This window comes from Choloepus didactylus, chromosome 2 (assembly GCF_015220235.1).
Source record: "Choloepus didactylus isolate mChoDid1 chromosome 2, mChoDid1.pri, whole genome shotgun sequence".
Classification (NCBI taxonomy): domain Eukaryota; kingdom Metazoa; phylum Chordata; class Mammalia; order Pilosa; family Megalonychidae; genus Choloepus; species Choloepus didactylus.
The window spans coordinates 63,412,423-63,429,446 of record NC_051308.1 but is presented as its reverse complement, the minus strand read 5'-3'; the positions used below and the strand labels follow the sequence as shown (position 1 = coordinate 63,429,446).

Sequence of the window (17,024 nt, the reverse complement as noted above, 5' to 3'; positions counted from 1 at the left end):
TTGCGAATTAATAATGATCTTGTAGATTGGGAAAAATACTTCTATGGAAAAATGCAATAAGATTGCCCTGAAGTGCTGAGCTTACATACATCATGTGGGCATAAATTTAAAATGAGAGCAATTGATATGGTTGCATATTTTTCTCCAGCCACATGCAGCTTCTTGGGTATAAGCACACAATTGGAGTTTTGCCAGGTAGGTAAGTAAATCAATCATTTGAAATACTGCTTTTGACTGCTTACTGTTCAGTTTAATCAGCAGCCAGACTCTACTGTGTTACCAATGCTATGTTTGTGATTGCTTTGTGCTCAATTTCTTCATGTTTAGAATGGATAATCAATGCTTTGTTTGTGGAAGCAAATACAAGATAAATATTTTTGTTCATTAGGATTTCAATGGAAAAGAAATTTCTGGTTTGGGTTTTGGCATCAGACCAACCAGGTTTGGCATTCTGGCTCTATTACTTATTAGCCACATGACCATGAGCAAATTACTTAATTCTATGACATACTCTCAGTTTCTTCTTCCATAAAATGTGGATAGTAATCATAGTAGCTGTAATCAAGGTTTCTGTATTAGAAATAATCTACATGCAGTTAGCACAATAATACTAGTGTGTACCAGTCAGTATGTTATGGCCATTGGCATGATCATTATCACTATTAACAAAGATCTTTAAGCAAACATTATGGCTTTAATAAAGTTGCTGATTGATATTGACTTCTCTCTTTAGGTATTGCAAATGCTGTTTTTAATGGACAAAGAAGTGAAATATTATTCAGGAGCAATGGGAATATTACCAGAGAACTCACCAATATCACATTTGGTTTCAGAACCAGGGATGCTAATGGGATAATATTGCATGCAGAGAAAGAGCCTGAATTTCTTAATATTAGCATTCAGGATTCCAGATTATTATTTCAACTGCAAAGTGGCAACCATTTTTATATGTTGAGTCTGACAAGTTTGCAGTCAGTGAATGATGGTGCATGGCACAAAGTGTTTCTCTCCATGACTGACCCACTGGCCCAGGCCTCCAGGTGGCAAATGGAAGTGGACAATCAAGCACCTTTTGTGACAAGTGTGGTTGCTACAGGAAGTCTCAACTTTTTGAAGGATGATACAGACATTTATGTGGCAGACGGAGCTTTTGACAGTATGAAGGGCCTGCAAGGGTGTCTAAGTACAATAGAAATTGGTGGCATTTATCTTTCTTACTTTGAAAATGTTCTTGTTTCCACTAACAAACCTCAGGAAGAGCAGTTTCTCAAAATCTCTACAAATTCAGTGGCTTCTGGCTGTTTGCAGTTAAATGCTTGCAACTCCAACCCCTGTTTGCATGGTGGAAATTGTGAAGACATCTATAGCTCTTATCACTGCTCCTGTCCCTTGGGATGGTCAGGGGAAAACTGTGAACTTGACCTTGATGAGTGCTTTTCAAGCCCCTGTCTCCATGGCAACTGCACTGACAGAGTCACAGCCTTCCACTGCAGGTGTGAGCCTGGATACACTGGTATGAACTGTGAAGTGGATATAGACAATTGCCAAAGTCACCAGTGTGCAAATGGGGCCACCTGCATCAGTGACATTAATGGCCATTCTTGCCTGTGCTTTGGAAATTTTACAGGAAAATTTTGCAGGTGAGCATAAAATCCATATGAAGCTTGGTCTTTAGAGCTATGCTCTACATCTTCCTTGTCAAATTGGAAAGCTCTCTCCTCGAGGTATATAGGCTGCACTGGACAGGGTGACATTAGTCACTTCCATCATAACTTGGTCATGTAAAGACAGGATCTAATTTGATGGGATGTTCTGTAAGAATGGTAGTGTTTCAACCAGACTTCCAAGGATAGTTTTCTCAGCCATCTTTCTTAGAATATGACTCATGACCTACAGCCTCAGGGTCTGATAGCCTCAAGGCCCCAAGAAAAACACCTTAGCAACAGATGCAAAAAGCTCTTAGGGGAGGCATGACTCCTACCTCTAAAATAGTGTCCTGGGTTATTTCAAGCAGGTAAATATTTTAAACTGCCCAAAAGACTCCATTAAAGTTTATTTTCCAAAAAAGGTGATATCATAATACTCATACAAATATGAAATGAGCATGTATTGACAATTTTATTTTACTCATTATTTAATGAGGGAGCCAATAAGATATGAAAATCAGTTCAAAGGAAAGTCTGAAGAATGTATACATATTCTTTATATCTTTATAGCAGGATGAGGAAATGAATTTGCTAATAGATGAAAAACTGTATTATCTTATAAGGCAATAAAATTAATGTTTGGAATCATCTTTTCTACAGTGTGAAAATCAATTGTATCACTACACACAAATTAATTTGCTTTTCTATGAACAGGATTCATTAGCATTGATACTATTTTCTACAACTTACAGAGTTGTAAAATAGCTTAGTAGAGAAAATCTAAAGCATACATCCCTACAAAACCAGATATTCCCAGAGGGCCCACCACATAACACCCTCCCCCTATTCCACTGAAATACCATCCAGTAATCTCTTTTTGCCCATTTCAAAGTAGCTGGTAATTTTTCCTAAAACTATAAAAGCAGGATTTTTGTTGTAGTGACCACCTCCATTTTATGTTATATAAACAGAGATGAGAATGAATATTTTCCTTCTAAATCACATTGCTTCAATATTTCCACATTGTTTCTATGACTTATATACTGATTAAATTCTCCAAGCAATTGAGTCATTATGGGGAGGTGAGAGGGTTATTATTAACAAGTAATACATTCCAGGGCTTTGGCAAGAATTCCTGGAAATAGGAGCCTGTGGACTTTAATTCAGAAGCAGTACCTTAATTGGATGAATCTCCTAAAAGAACTAACGTGTAACCAAATCTACAAGAAACTGTATGCATCTCCACAGCATTTATTGTTATTCAGAGCCTATACAGTCAAGGCATAGTGCTAACTATTGACATTCCAGTAAGATATCACTTCCCATTTGTTAACCAACTCACTTGCCAACAGGTAAACTGCCTGTTGAAAAGCAAGAGAAATTCAGGATCAAGATCAGTATTCCCACTGTAACTTTGGATAAGTAAAATACACCATATATGCCCGAAAAGAAACTAGTTCTGCAATATTTTTCTTTGCCCAGTTCATCAAAGGCATGTTCTCAAAGACCAAAGTTCCCGAAAGTACCTTCAAATGAGGTTCAAGAACTGTTTAATAAACCTAAGATTGTATGCAAAGCTTTATGTTTGCATTGCCAATTGATCTCTTTCAAAGCTGGTTGACAATTTTTATTCTTTGGAAAAATCCTCGTGATATTTTCTCTTTTGAGTAGAATTGATTAGCTCTTGTGGGAAGGGGCACACCATTGTGTAGGCTAGTTTCTCTATAGTAGCTGCAGCCCACACAACTGGACAAAATTCAGTTCATCAAATATTTTTCCCATACCTATTATGTGCAGATACCACTCACATGTGCAGACAAAGGACTTGAGCAACACCTTCAATATCTTTTTAAACATCAATCATTTCAAGCCACTGCACTTTGTCTTGCAATGAAGTTCTGCTTAGCTTCTACCAATTTGTACTGCCTTTTACAAGGATTCCTTAGCACAAATAGCTTTTTTATACAAGAAAGCTACATACTGATTTCACATACAGTTACCATCGAGTGCTATATAGCCTCCTGGACATCATTTGGCTTGCATTCTGTTAAGATATGAATTATTAGTTAGGGAGCAGCAAGTCTTGGCAGGGCAACTGAAGTTCAGCTCTGAAATGCAACAAAGAAATCACATGAGTGCTTGGGTATCAGAGTATTGTCCTGGCCTTTATAGAGATGCAGTTTTCCTATGGCCTTTGTTGATTTATTAGCAAAGCAGCAGCAAGTCTAGCTAAAGCAAGTTCTTTTCCAACCCTAAATTTATTGCCACTCCATGGCATAGATCTTATCTCATGATTGAAAACTGGGCAGAAACGGAAAGATGTATAGCCATGCTTGTTACAGCACCTTGCAGCAGGGCCTTTTTACTGGAGAATGTGATTCTTGTATCATGCAGCACAATTAAGCATTTGTAGCTAAGCCAGGCTGAATTCTTAATTAGTTTGGCATTGACTATGTATATGAACTTTTCAAAAAAGTTTTCTTGAATGAAATGAACAAGATGAACAGCTGTGGTTGTTACTCTTATCTCTTACAACACACCAGATTACCCTCAACGGTCTGTGGGAATGAGAGGACAAATCTTACATGCTACAACGGAGGCAACTGCACCGAGTTCCAGGATGAATTAAAATGTATGTGCCAACCAGGTTTTACTGGAGAACGGTGAGTCACATTAGGACGTTGTAGAAGAGAAGTCTCACTGGCTAGAGAAATGTGAGATTATTCAAAGTTCATTTTCTCCTCTAATTTTTCATCTTTGTTCCCATAGGAAAATCTATGCTGAAATATAGGTCCAGACAGAGTCAAATGATAAAAAGAAAAATTATGGCTTAGGTCACTATAAAGATCATTTTATTTTCCAAGATTTCAACTTGGGAAATATGTTTTTGAAAAATGTATAAATGTGATGCGGTTTTTGCTTATAAGTTCTTTTGGATTCATGTTTCTTTCGGATTCATGTTTCTTACCCACTAACTCTGACACATGGTGCAATTATGGTTGCTGCCAAAATAGAATAAAATATACCTACAAGATTTCCTCGTCGAGTTACCTAGAACCTAAAAAAAAATATGTGCCTTGTCCACATGATTCTATATTTCCCAGAGAAACCCTTCACTTGCCTTCACCTAAGGCAGGAATTGTTAACATGGAGTGGGTCAACGGCTTCAGACAATCTGTGACCTACTAAAAAAGGCAGGCAAAGTTGGGTACATATTTGACTGGCTGGAGGTGGGATATAGGGTAGAAAGGGTAGATATTCCATAGCTTTCACCATATTCTCAAAGGCATCTATGTCCCCCAAACGGTTACCAACAAGGTCTACTGGATATAAATACTATATCAACAGAAAATAAATAGCCATTTGTTGAGCAGTATTCCATGCACCTTACAAATACTATCCTAATTCTTACAGCTCTTCCAGGAAGATATTATTACTCCCATTTTATATATGTGTAAGCTGAGGCTGGCAGGTTAAGTGACAGGTTAGGTGGCTCTTCCAGTTCGCTAGAGCTGCCATTATGCAAAATACCAGAAATGGATTGCCTTTCATAAAGGGAGTTTATTGGGTTACAAATTTACAATCCTAAGGCCATAAAAGTGTCCAAACTAAAGCATCAACAAGAGGATACCTTCACTGAAGAAAGGCCAATAGCATCAGAAACATCTCTGTTAGCTGGGAAGGCTCGTGGTTGGCATCTGCTAGTCCTTTGCTCCTGGGTTGCGTTGCTTTCATCTTCTGATTCCAGTGGCTTTCTCTCTAAGCATCTGTGGGTTTTCTCTTAGCTTAGTATCTCCAAACAGGCTTCTGGTCACATCTCCAGCATCTCTAAGCATCTCTGTGAGCTTCTTCAGTTTCTGTGTGCCCTGACTTAGCATATCCCAGGGTGGCTTCATCTCTCTGCTCTCTGCTTGAGGTCTCTTTAAAGGACTCCAGTAAACTAATCAAGACCTACCCTGAATGGGCAGGGTCAAATCTCCATGGAAACATTCAATCAAGAGGTCACACCCTAATCAAAAAGCTAATAAGTTTGCCCTCACAAGATTGCATTAAAGAACATGGCTTTTCTGGGGGACATAATAGATCCAAACCAGCACAGTCACAGTCCAAATCTATGCTCCAATAAAGTTACGCTGCCTTCAAAGCCTCTGCTCCTCTATTTGGATGTGCTGTCGTAACTGTAAGAATAAATCTTTGTTCCCAATAATTAAAAGGAAATGGAAAAAGTGTTCCTCCATCACACATACTATCCAGGTAGGATATACTGATCTCCAAACAAACTTCTTACATCAAACAAATTAAATATTTAAGTCAAGCATATTTGACAAATTAAGTTTTCCCAAAAGGGTAACTAATAACATGATGAGTATATTTTACTCCATGAAAATTACAGATTGAATTTGTTTTAATTTTCTTTTTTTTTTTTTCAGCTGGCTATTTTAGCATCACAAAAGATACAACTTTTTTATTTTTACAAATCAGCAGGCAATCTGGGGCACACCTATATTTTATACTTCAAACATTCAATGACAAGAATATTCCTCATTTTTATAGCCTGCCTTCTGTGAATGGCACTAAGTACCACAGGACAGGCAGCCCAGACATAACCAAGCACAGAAGGAGAGAGATTCAAGTCATACTCTAGTTTCCATTGCATAATTTATACCATGCAACATCTTGACCCAGAGACCATTCAGTTGGCCTCCAATTCCATTTATCACCAACATATTGCAAATATTTTTCTGTCCTAAATATTGAACAACCCTATCTTTTAGTGCTGGCTGCTTCATTGCTCAGTGTCGTAGATTTTGCCTGATGGCACAACACACAGAACTTAAATTCTTGGGTTATTTTTCCCTGCTAGTTATACATTGTCCCTCTTTTATAATACACATTTTCCTTTTCCTGCAACACTTACTCATCAGATACAAAAAAAAGCCCTGCCTGGCATTTAAATTCAAGTTATTGATATGAAACATAAAAGGAAGCTCAGAAGTTTTCTTTCTCTTCCAGAAGACTTTTCACATAAATAAACGTCTTTGATGTGAACTGATTGCTATAACAGTGATTCTGCATTTCCAGAGTGCTTAACCATCATTAGTTAACGATGGATACTAATGGATTTACTTATTTTCCTTGCCATTTACTAATTAACCTCTAAAGAAAGCTTTGATGACTCTTATAATGAGTTTACATGTGTTAAATTGGTTAAGAAAGAGAAAGGGTAGCTAGAGGAAGACTAAAAAATATTGGCAGATCTCCCAAGGCCAAGAGAATGTGACTTCCACAGTGTCCAAGTATGTTGGAGAGCTGTCCTCTAATAAATCGCCTTCTCTCCTGCCTAGTTAAACCTCCAACTTTATAGTGTCATCCCGGCAATTGTGAATGATGGATGGTGTGAACACTCTGGCCCACCCAGGACATGGAGTGCTTGGCAGGCTCCCTTGAGTTGTCAAGTTTTGTTCAGAACTTATCGGGAAAGTCTCCTTCCAGCCCAGAAGCTTAAGCCAAAAAAGGAAAACAAAATGTCTCAGCTATGCTAGGTATCCAATGGGATAAGGAGCTGTTTTCCTTGGAAGAAGTCTTCCTTTCCCTTATACCTTGGGTTGCCCTGCCCCACCACCTCGTCTCTCTTCATTGCAAGCCTAGTCATAGTCTATGACCCTTGCAGTCTAGTCTTACTTTGGGGGAAGAGGGGAGAGGCTGAGGGTGGAATTAAAAATTGTTTACACCAAACTTCAACATTATAAGCTGCTCTGTAGAGATTCTTAAAGCTAAGATCCTATATGAATCTCCTCAAGTAAAATAGATGCCTGAAGTTATTACTCTCTTCCAAGTCCTGGAAGAGTATTTAGCAAATGGTTGGTGCTAAATAATTATCAACTACATGACTGAATGAGTGATTGGTGAATTAATCAATGAACATACAGAAAAACAAGTTGGTAATGGAGAAACGGGTGAAAAGATAATGTCCCAGGGAAGAGGAAAACTTCAGTTTACCTTAAAATTGATGTTGTTTGTTCGGAAAACTTCATTCTGAAAGTCATTTTAACAAAAAAAAGAAAATGTGCATACCTATTATAACACAAATGTATTAGCAAGTGAAATCTTCTAATCATCTCCTTTTGTTTTTTGTTAAAAGTGGAATTCGCAAGGAAAATAATACAAAATCTCCAAAAATAAACCAAATATTTTTTTTCTGTCTTTGGTGGGCATTTCTCTTTAGTCTGAGGCCATTGATGCATTAGAATCCTGACAACTTAATCTTAGCAGATCTGCTCTCTGGACTCCAGGTTGTCAATACAGCCTCCCTCTCATGGTTCCCATGTGCCCCAGTAAACTAACTTTTATAAGGTGGAAAACCTAATACTCTTGAAAGAGAAACTGGTTTGTGCATGGCCCAGTTTTCCCCTGGTTCATAAATATTTGCACCTGTTTTCTCCTTCTAATTAACGTTTGTGTGTGTGTGTGTGTGTGTGTGTGTGTATCTGTACAAATTATTTCCATTAAAATCAAAATTTGTTAAAGGAATTTAAAGGAACATCTCCAACACTATGAAGTGTATATAAATTGTGTGGGAATTAGTAGATACAAGCAAATTCTTTTCTTTCCCCATTTTACAGCCAATTTATTCAACAGGATGCTGGGTTTCTGCTGTTTCTGTTTATTTTCAAGGTGTGAAAAGGACATTGATGAGTGTGCCTCTGATCCATGCTTCAACGGAGGCCTGTGCCAGGACTTACTCAACAAATTCCAGTGCCTCTGTGATGTCGCCTTTGCTGGCGAACGCTGTGAGGTTGACGTAAGCGGCCTCTCCTTTTTTGTCTCTCTCTTGCTCTGGCAGAATCTCTTTCAGCTTCTTTCCTACCTCATTCTGCACATGAATGACGAGCCAGTTGTCGAATGGGGTGAACAGGAAGATTATTGACTTATATTTGAACAATCCTGAGTTTAAGAGCCATTGAAATTCAAGAAATGCCTTGACTCATTTTAGATCTCTAAAAAAAGAAAATAAAAACCGTATTGAAAATTAAAATAAATTGAAGGACTATTTGAAACATATCCCAAGCACTTCCCATGTATATAAAGTATTTTCCTATTCTAGTTTTAAATATGAAAAAAGAATCATCCTTAATATAATCTGAATATATCATCACTGAATGTATCTAAAACAAATGTTATCGCTCGTAGAGCTTCCATATTTGAATGACCACACTAGTAAGAAACCATCTTCTTCCCCACTCCATTTTTGTACTTACATTTCTTTGTATTGTAAATTGCCCTCATTCACCCTGATTCTATTGTCTTTTATTTTCTTTCATTCTTGTCTATAATTCATGGTATGGCAATTTGAAAATTACTGATTAAATTTTTTTTATATCCATCTATGCTTTTATACAAAGCTATTCAAATGAAGTGTTGCCAGTTTTCTGATATGTGATAAATATATAAGGAGAAAGCAGGGAATTACATGAAATCCCTAAAAATGGACTAAGAGAATTATCTGATATAATTGATATCAAAACTCAAAATTATACCTCACAAGTATAATTTCTGATTAGATAAAACGTTCTCTCCTCCAATGAAAAGGCAGATAAATGCTTTCTATATTCTTTCCTTAATACTGCTTTCCCTCTTCCACACAAGGAAAATTTTTTTTTATAATTTTACTTATAAATTTATGAGCTTTTTTACTTTTCTATAAATATGGAGCAATTTCAGTAGCTCTTCAATTCACATATAATACAAAATAAGTATTATTGTATAAGCATACAACAAAAAGTATATATTATAAAACTTAAATTTTCTTGGATACATGTTTTTCTAAAATTTGTAAGTAAATTTTTCTTCAACTACCATTCTGAGAAATATCATAAAAGCATAGTATGTCTCATAATTGAAATATATTTGTGGCATTATTCTTTTTAATAAATATATGTCTGAAATTATAGATCTGCTAAGAAATTCACTGTTATAAAAAAATTAAAATTTTCTTAATTTGCTTCAATAGAGTATATAAAACAGTAACTGGATAAAAATTTTGTTTGTTAATATTCCTGTTACTTCCATTGTCTTGTTATCATTTATGCTCTATATCTTTTTGTGAGTGCACTTTTCTAAAGGAGATATTATTTATGTGCATTTAAAAGGAAGATAGTTTGATACTATAAATTACTAAATTAATTTCTAAAGCAACTAAACTAACACTGGCCTGCCAAATGTCATTTTGTAAATGTCTATGTCTTTGGGAGCTGCCCTGGTTTGGAAATGTGAAGATAATTCCCTATTGGGTAATAATCAATACTCATTTAGTCCCAATGGCTTTAAGGAAGTTATTTTTCTGTGGAACTGTCCAAGGTAAACCTAAAGTTGCATTAAAAATAAACAGAAAAGCAAGATAGTGTATTATAAAAGTAGAGTATCATATATTCAGTTTTATTTTTGAATAGTAGTAGAAGAGTTCATGAAAAAAATCCATTTCCTGTGTAGTTCTGGCAGTCAGTTCATTTCATTTCAAACTGGTGAGCAACTATGTTTGAAGGCTTTGCTTTATACTCATACATTTCCCTTGCATTTAAGGCACCATGTGCCATGCTCTTGGCTCAGAAAGTTCGATTTTGTGACAAGATACTGGGGAAACACTTTCTCATCAATATTTGTATCCACAGGTATTTGCGATAAGCATAAAATTGATTATAACCCAAGACCATACATACAGTTTTCACATTTACTTCTTTCTGGGCACCTCTGCAATTATATCCCTACAGGCCATTGTAAATGTACTATGTTCCCTTCAAATATACTTGAAAAAGACTCATGCTCAGTCTCTTTCTCTGTACTTTTCTGATGCCTTGTTTTCACTATCATTGTAAACTGCTTTCTGTTTTCCAATTGTCTTTTTCAGTTGTCTTCTTGTCATGGGATACCTGGGAAAAAATCTACTGTCCCTTTTCTTTTTATTCTTCTATATTCTCAGCTGCATTGTATGTGACTATGACTTTTCCACATTTTCCTAGCAAAATAAAACCTTTGTTTCTATTCTTCTACTTCTCATCCTCTGCTAACTGTCTTGATTTCCTCAAATATGTCTTGCATGGTTAAGAGGCCCACAAACCAGGCACAGGCACAACCACACACCCCGTTAACAAACACGGAAGCACTGCTGCTGGTCCCCCCATTGTGATCTCTTTCCCCAGACACGTGACTGTACGTAAACACCTGTGGCAGTCAAAGTCCAGGTCTCATCTACATTCTCTCAAAAGAAATCCTCCAGTTGACATTCTATAATTAATTAAATTCTTAATTGTTCTCACTGTTGGATTATATTGTCCCAGCCAAAGGTCCAAGAAGGGGCCATCGCACCTCAGTGACAGAAATTCACACAGACACCTCTGGAGCAAGCTTATGAAATCTGGCCTGTATTTATTCAATTTTTTTAAAAAGGCCTACTTTTATTCTTTGCCTCTTTCAGATTTAACGTTCACATCACATAGGTCTATGTCTCAGTTTTGGGCTGTGCCTCCTCCTTCGTGTATGTGTACCTGGGGAGTTGTGTGGGGCTTCCCTCAGTTTTGGAGAATAGACAAGAAGGATTTTTGTCAGAAAGTAGCATTTTGGCAGCATGAAGAGTCAACTTAATTCAGTTTACATTATTCAGAACCTACTCTGTGCCAGGGACTGTGATAAGCTGTTTATAATACATACTTGTTTTTTCAATTCAAGCTAAACCAAACTCTCTTGCTCCCAAATTCTTCAGTAAATATTGTTTAAAGATCTTTTTGCCATTTCTGGGCTTTAAAATAAAAGTTATTTGGCTTTAATTTTGCAAAATTAAAATGAAGCTTTTTCTGGAAATACACTAAAATTTGATACTAAAATTTGAGTTTAGTGATTTAGGTAGGAAACCAGGGAAGGAAAGAAATCTATGTTTCTCAACTACTACAAGTATTACTAATATGGACACTTTCACTTCTCTACTTTAGATTTTTGAGTTATTCAAGAAATGATTAATGAACACCTACTATGTGCCATGCCCTGTACTAGGTATTGGAATAGAACTACAAATTAGACAAAACGCCTGTTCACAAGAAGCTGAAGGTTTTATGGAGAATGCCAGTAAACAAACTAACAATTCCTGGGTCAGTGTTAGGGTGGATGTAAACACCAGGTGTAAGAAAGCCAATTTGAGGGGCATTTAGCCTAATCTTAAATGTAGATGTGGAGGGTTATAGAAAGTTTCTCAAAGCCTGAGATCTAAGATTAAAGAGGTGTTAGGCTATAGATTGAGAGATGGAGGAGGGGAGAGTGTTTCCGGCAGAAGGGACTGCAGAGGTTGTGCAGTGTGGTTAGAGCATGAAGTAAGATTGGAGCATGGCAAGGTTAAGGATGAACAAGTAAGCAGAAGTAAGGTCTCCTGAGCTGAGTCAGAGAGCTTGGCTTTTTATCCTAAGAACAACGGGGAGTCTTTGATGGGTTTCAAACTGAAAAGTGGCAGATATGATTTGCTCTTTAGAAAGATCCCTACGAAGAGGATGGATTAACAAAAAGGCAAGACTGGAGCCGAAAAGCCACATTTAGGAAGCTGTTGCAGTAGTACACACAAAAGGAAAAGACATTCTATATTATCTCATATAGTCAAAGGGGATATAAAGGGATAGATTAACATAATCTGAAAAAGTGAGACCTCATGATTGTTTCGGAGAAGGTATATGTCTGAGTAGGTGATAAGTGAAGTCTGTTGAATATTCGTTTTAAAACATTGATTGAATGAATGAATGTAAGGTCCTGTGGGGTATCCAAGTATAATCATTAATTAATAAATGCGGATATTCCAGTCTGGAGTCCAAGAGACATATCTGGGCACAGTGTATAAATTTGAGAGTAATATTACAGATATTTTGAATTTTTCATTCTATTCTCCATATCTGTGACCTGTCTCTATTATTTATCTACTGCTATATCACCTGGAAAGTGTAAATTTGGTCTCTACAGTAAATTTGGGGGCCAGCCTTCCATAAATATGACCCAAAGTGCCTTTCCAGCCTCATTTCTTACCCCTCTTCTCACAAACCCCGTTCTCTATCCACATGAAATTTTTCACTTCTTTTTGAATGTGCCACAGCTTTTCACAGCTCTTCCTTTGAAAACACTGGTCCTCCCACCTAGTGTGCCCATCCCTTCCTCTCTGCCTGGCAAACTCCTGCCCTTTCTTGAAAGCCCAGATCTAATATCAATGCCTCCAGTTTCCTTTCCCTGACTGCTCCAGAAAGAGCTACTTCATTCCTGGACTTCCTTATCATTTTGTACCTCCCTTCTGGAGCTTGTTATAGAAGCTAGAGCTTCTATTTGCATAGATTCTAATACTCTATGACTATGCATAGAACATGACATTTAATAATAACATTTTCAAGGGCAGGTAGCATCTAACACATTTGACACAGAATATAAACTCTTATCAATCTTTGTAAAAGACCTGTCAATTCACATGGGATCTTGAGAGGTAGTTATAGCACTTTATTATTTTAATATTTTAACTTTGATAAGGATCAATGCTTAATCTGCATCGAATAAAGTTTATCATGTTATAACTAAGAAAGAATTTGTGAGATATTGAATAATACAAATAAGGAGTTATTCCTATTGGTATAACAATGCCTAAAGAGTACTGATCATGTCAGTCTGTATTTAAAATCCTTGCCTGCTAATTCCAACATCTGGGTCTTCTCATGTTTGTTTGCCATTGATTGAATTTCCTTTTACATATAGATCTAACTTTTCTATTTCTTTGTCTAGTAATTTTGAGTTGCATCATGGACACTGTGATTTGTATCTTGTAGAGACTCTGGATTCTTTTGTATTCTTCTGAAAGGTATTGATTATTTTGTTTTAGCTGACAACTAATTAGCTAGCTCAAATTACAAACTCTGTGGTGGTGCCCCTGTGGTGGACAGGGGCTGAAATCTCTGAACCATTCTTTTAGCTTTAGCAGACTGCTTGGAGTCTGATCTACATGTACATAGTACAGAGGTTAGCCAGAGATTTGGGCAGAAATTATTTGCATGATTTGGGACTCCCCTCTGTAGCTCTCTACTTTCTAGAATTTTCTCCTCACTTTCCAGCCACTAGGGTAGCCCCGAGCTCTTTTTTCTGGTTTTTCAAGCCAGCAACATTGCAGATATCTCTCCTACTTTTAGTCATCCACCATGGTGCTGATTGGAGCCTTCCCTCAGGCAAAAAGATAAGAAAAACATGAAACTCACTCAGAGATTCTTCTAAATTTCAAATCCCCTACATTTTTTGCCTACTTTTGGTCACTCATCAGTGCCATCAAAGAGTTGTTTTTGATATTTTATCCACGGTTTATGGTTGTTATCTGTGGAAGGTTGGTCTGCTAGGAGCTACAATGCTGTTACCAGATGCAGAAACTAATTTTTAAGTAGGTAATCTTAGATTGTATTATCATAAGCATTTGGTCCCAGAACAATGGGTGTGGTTTTTCTTCTGACTTCCGCACTGGCCAGGCCACTCCAGAAGTACGGGTTTTACTTCTTGGCACCACATTCACAGGAAAACATTCATGGCTGCCACAGCCTCTAGAGAAAGACATTTTAGAAACTGCTTAAGGATAAGAGGATATTCTCTCTAGAAAGAGAAGACTTAAGGAAAGCATGAAGCTACCTTCAAATATTTGAATGGCTATCATGACAATGAAAAAGTAGATGTCTATTACTACACAGAGAACAAAAGTAAGACAAATGGTTGCAACTGATGGGAGGAATTTCAAGTTGGCATGAGGGAAGAAAATTTAACATCCAGTCTATCCAATAAAACAATGAAGTGACTACGCCATAGTGAGCGCCCATCCCTGGAAGCATTCAAATAGAATCTAAGTGACCATATGTCAGAAATACTGTAGAGAATATTTGTGCCCTGATCAGGAGAGATGCATAGACATGACAACTCTTTTTTTTTAAATGCAATTTTATTGAGATATAATCACATAACATACAGTCATTCAAAGTGTACAGTTATTCACAGTATCATCATATAATTGTGCTTTCATCACCACAATCATACTTTGAAGATTTTTGTTACTCCAAAGAATAAAATTAAAATTAAAATAAAAAAGAACATCCAAAACATTCCATTTCCCTCCTCCCCCCATTGTTCATTTACTTTTTTAATGCAGCTTAATTGAGATATATTCAATTACAGTCATCCACAGTGTACAATGAATTATTCACAGCACCATCATACAGTTGTGCAACCATCACCAGAATCAATTTTTGAACCTTCTCCTTACTCCAAAATAAAAATAAAAGCAAAAAAGAACATCTAAATCTTTCTATCCCCTCCATCCCACCCTATTCTTCATCTACTTTTTGTCCCCATTTTTCCACTCATCTGTCCATACACTGAATAAAGGGAGTGCGAACCACAAGGTTTTCACAGTCACACAGTCACACTATGCAATCTGCATAGTTATACAGTCGTCTTCAAGCATCAAGGTCACTGGGTTGCTGCTCAGCAGCCCCAGGTATTTCCCTCTAGACATTCCAACACACCAAAGACTAAAAGGTGATATCTATATAGCTCATGAGAATACCCTCCAGAGTTACCCCTCGACTCCATTTGAAATCTCTGAGCCACTGGATCCTTATTTTGTTTCATCTCTCCTCCCCCTTCTGGTCAAGAAGATTCTCTCAATCCCACAGTGCTGGATCCAGGCTCATTTCCAGGAGTCATTTCCCACATTGCCAGCGGGATTCACATCCCTGTGAGTCATGTCCCACGAAGTGGGGAGGGCAGTAAATTCACCTGTCAAGTGGCCACATCTGAGTAACAAACAGGCCCTCTGAGTGGGAGGTTGGGGGGAACCCCTAGGCACAATTATAAGCAGGCCTAGCCTTTCCCTTGCAGCAACTAGCCTCACGGTGGAAAGCCCCCTGATCGAGGGCTCAGCCCACCAAATTGACAGTCCTCAATGCTTGTGGGAATATCAACAATAGCCCAGGTGGAGAACTCCAACACTTCCACATTTCTCCCCAGCTCCTGGGGGGCGGGGGGTCATGACTACACTTATGCTCTCTGCCCATATCGCTCTGGGATGTGTCGGGATTTCACACTAGCTTGTACAAACTCACCAAAGCCCATTTCCCATTCACCGCTCCCTGCATCTATGGTGTTGAAACAAACTGATTGTACAAGTTAAATTATCTAGTGTGCTACAGAAAATATAGATTCTGCACCTGATAAACATCTCCTCCCTTGGTCTCATACATAAGTTGTAGTTTTAAAACCCAGTCAATACCGTCCTTTACCCTTGGGCCTGATTTGCCTTAGTCCTAAACAGAGCCTCTTTGTTCATATCTCTAATTAAAGTCTGAATTCTTTTTCATCTCTTTCAACTGTTGCCGAATGGCATAATACTGATGTTCATAGCTGCCAAGTTCTAGCTCCAAGTCTCACATGTCATGCAGATACCCAAAGTTCCAGAGACTGACCAGGTTATACACAAGGAGTTCAGCATCTCAGGATTTAGAGATAACCATTACAACTCAGGAATAGATGTAACTGCTGTAAGAGCTTACAATCTAGAGACCATTACAGTAAGCATTTCCCTGATAAGCTGTGTCTAAGATTCAGTTCTCAGAGCTTACACTTTATAGTTTGTCCATATTAGTGTGGTATTATAATGTTTGTCCTCTCATTTCTGGCATGCTTCACTCAAAATGCTGTACCCAAGATCCATTCACCTAGTTGGGTGTCTCACAGCTTCATTCCTTCTTGTAGCTGCTCAGTTTTCTATTGTATGCATACACTACAGTTCACCATTGTGTTCATCAGTCAATGTACTTTTAGGCCACGTCCATCTATTGCAAATAGTGAATATTGCCCCCATATATACTGGTGCGTAAATGTCCATTCATGTCCCTGCTCTCCAATCTTCCAAGTGTATACCTCCTACTGAGGTTGTAGGACCTTGAAACCCCCATATGTGTGGGACCACTATACTGTCCTCCAGATAGGCTACACCATTCTTCTTCCCCCCAACAGTGAATACATACATCTCTTTCTCCAAGTTCTCTCCAGCACTTGTGTCCCTCTGTTTAATTTTTTCTCCTGAAATTTTATAGGAATATATTCAAATACAATACAATCATCCACAGTGTACAATCATTTACAGTATCATATGGTTGTACATTCATCACCACAGTTAGCACTTACACATATTCATTACTCAAAAAAAAAAAAAGAATTGAAACAAAAGAATAATAAAAAGGATAAAAGGAAAAGTAAAACTAAAATAAAACACAGCAATAAGATCAGTCAACAACACTACTACCAAGAATCCCATACCCCTTCCCTACACACCTC

The 17,024-nt window shown here is 37.5% G+C and overlaps 1 protein-coding gene across 1 annotated transcript in view; it reads left to right on the top strand.

The window, feature by feature from the left end:
• CRB1 (crumbs cell polarity complex component 1) overlaps nt 1-17,024 on the top strand; it is a 266,572-nt gene that overhangs the window by 222,235 nt on the left and 27,313 nt on the right. Inside the window, 3 exon segments of the mRNA XM_037812361.1 lie at nt 734-1,646; nt 4,187-4,309; nt 8,322-8,448. Coding sequence (XP_037668289.1) covers nt 734-1,646; nt 4,187-4,309; nt 8,322-8,448 — 1,163 coding nt within the window.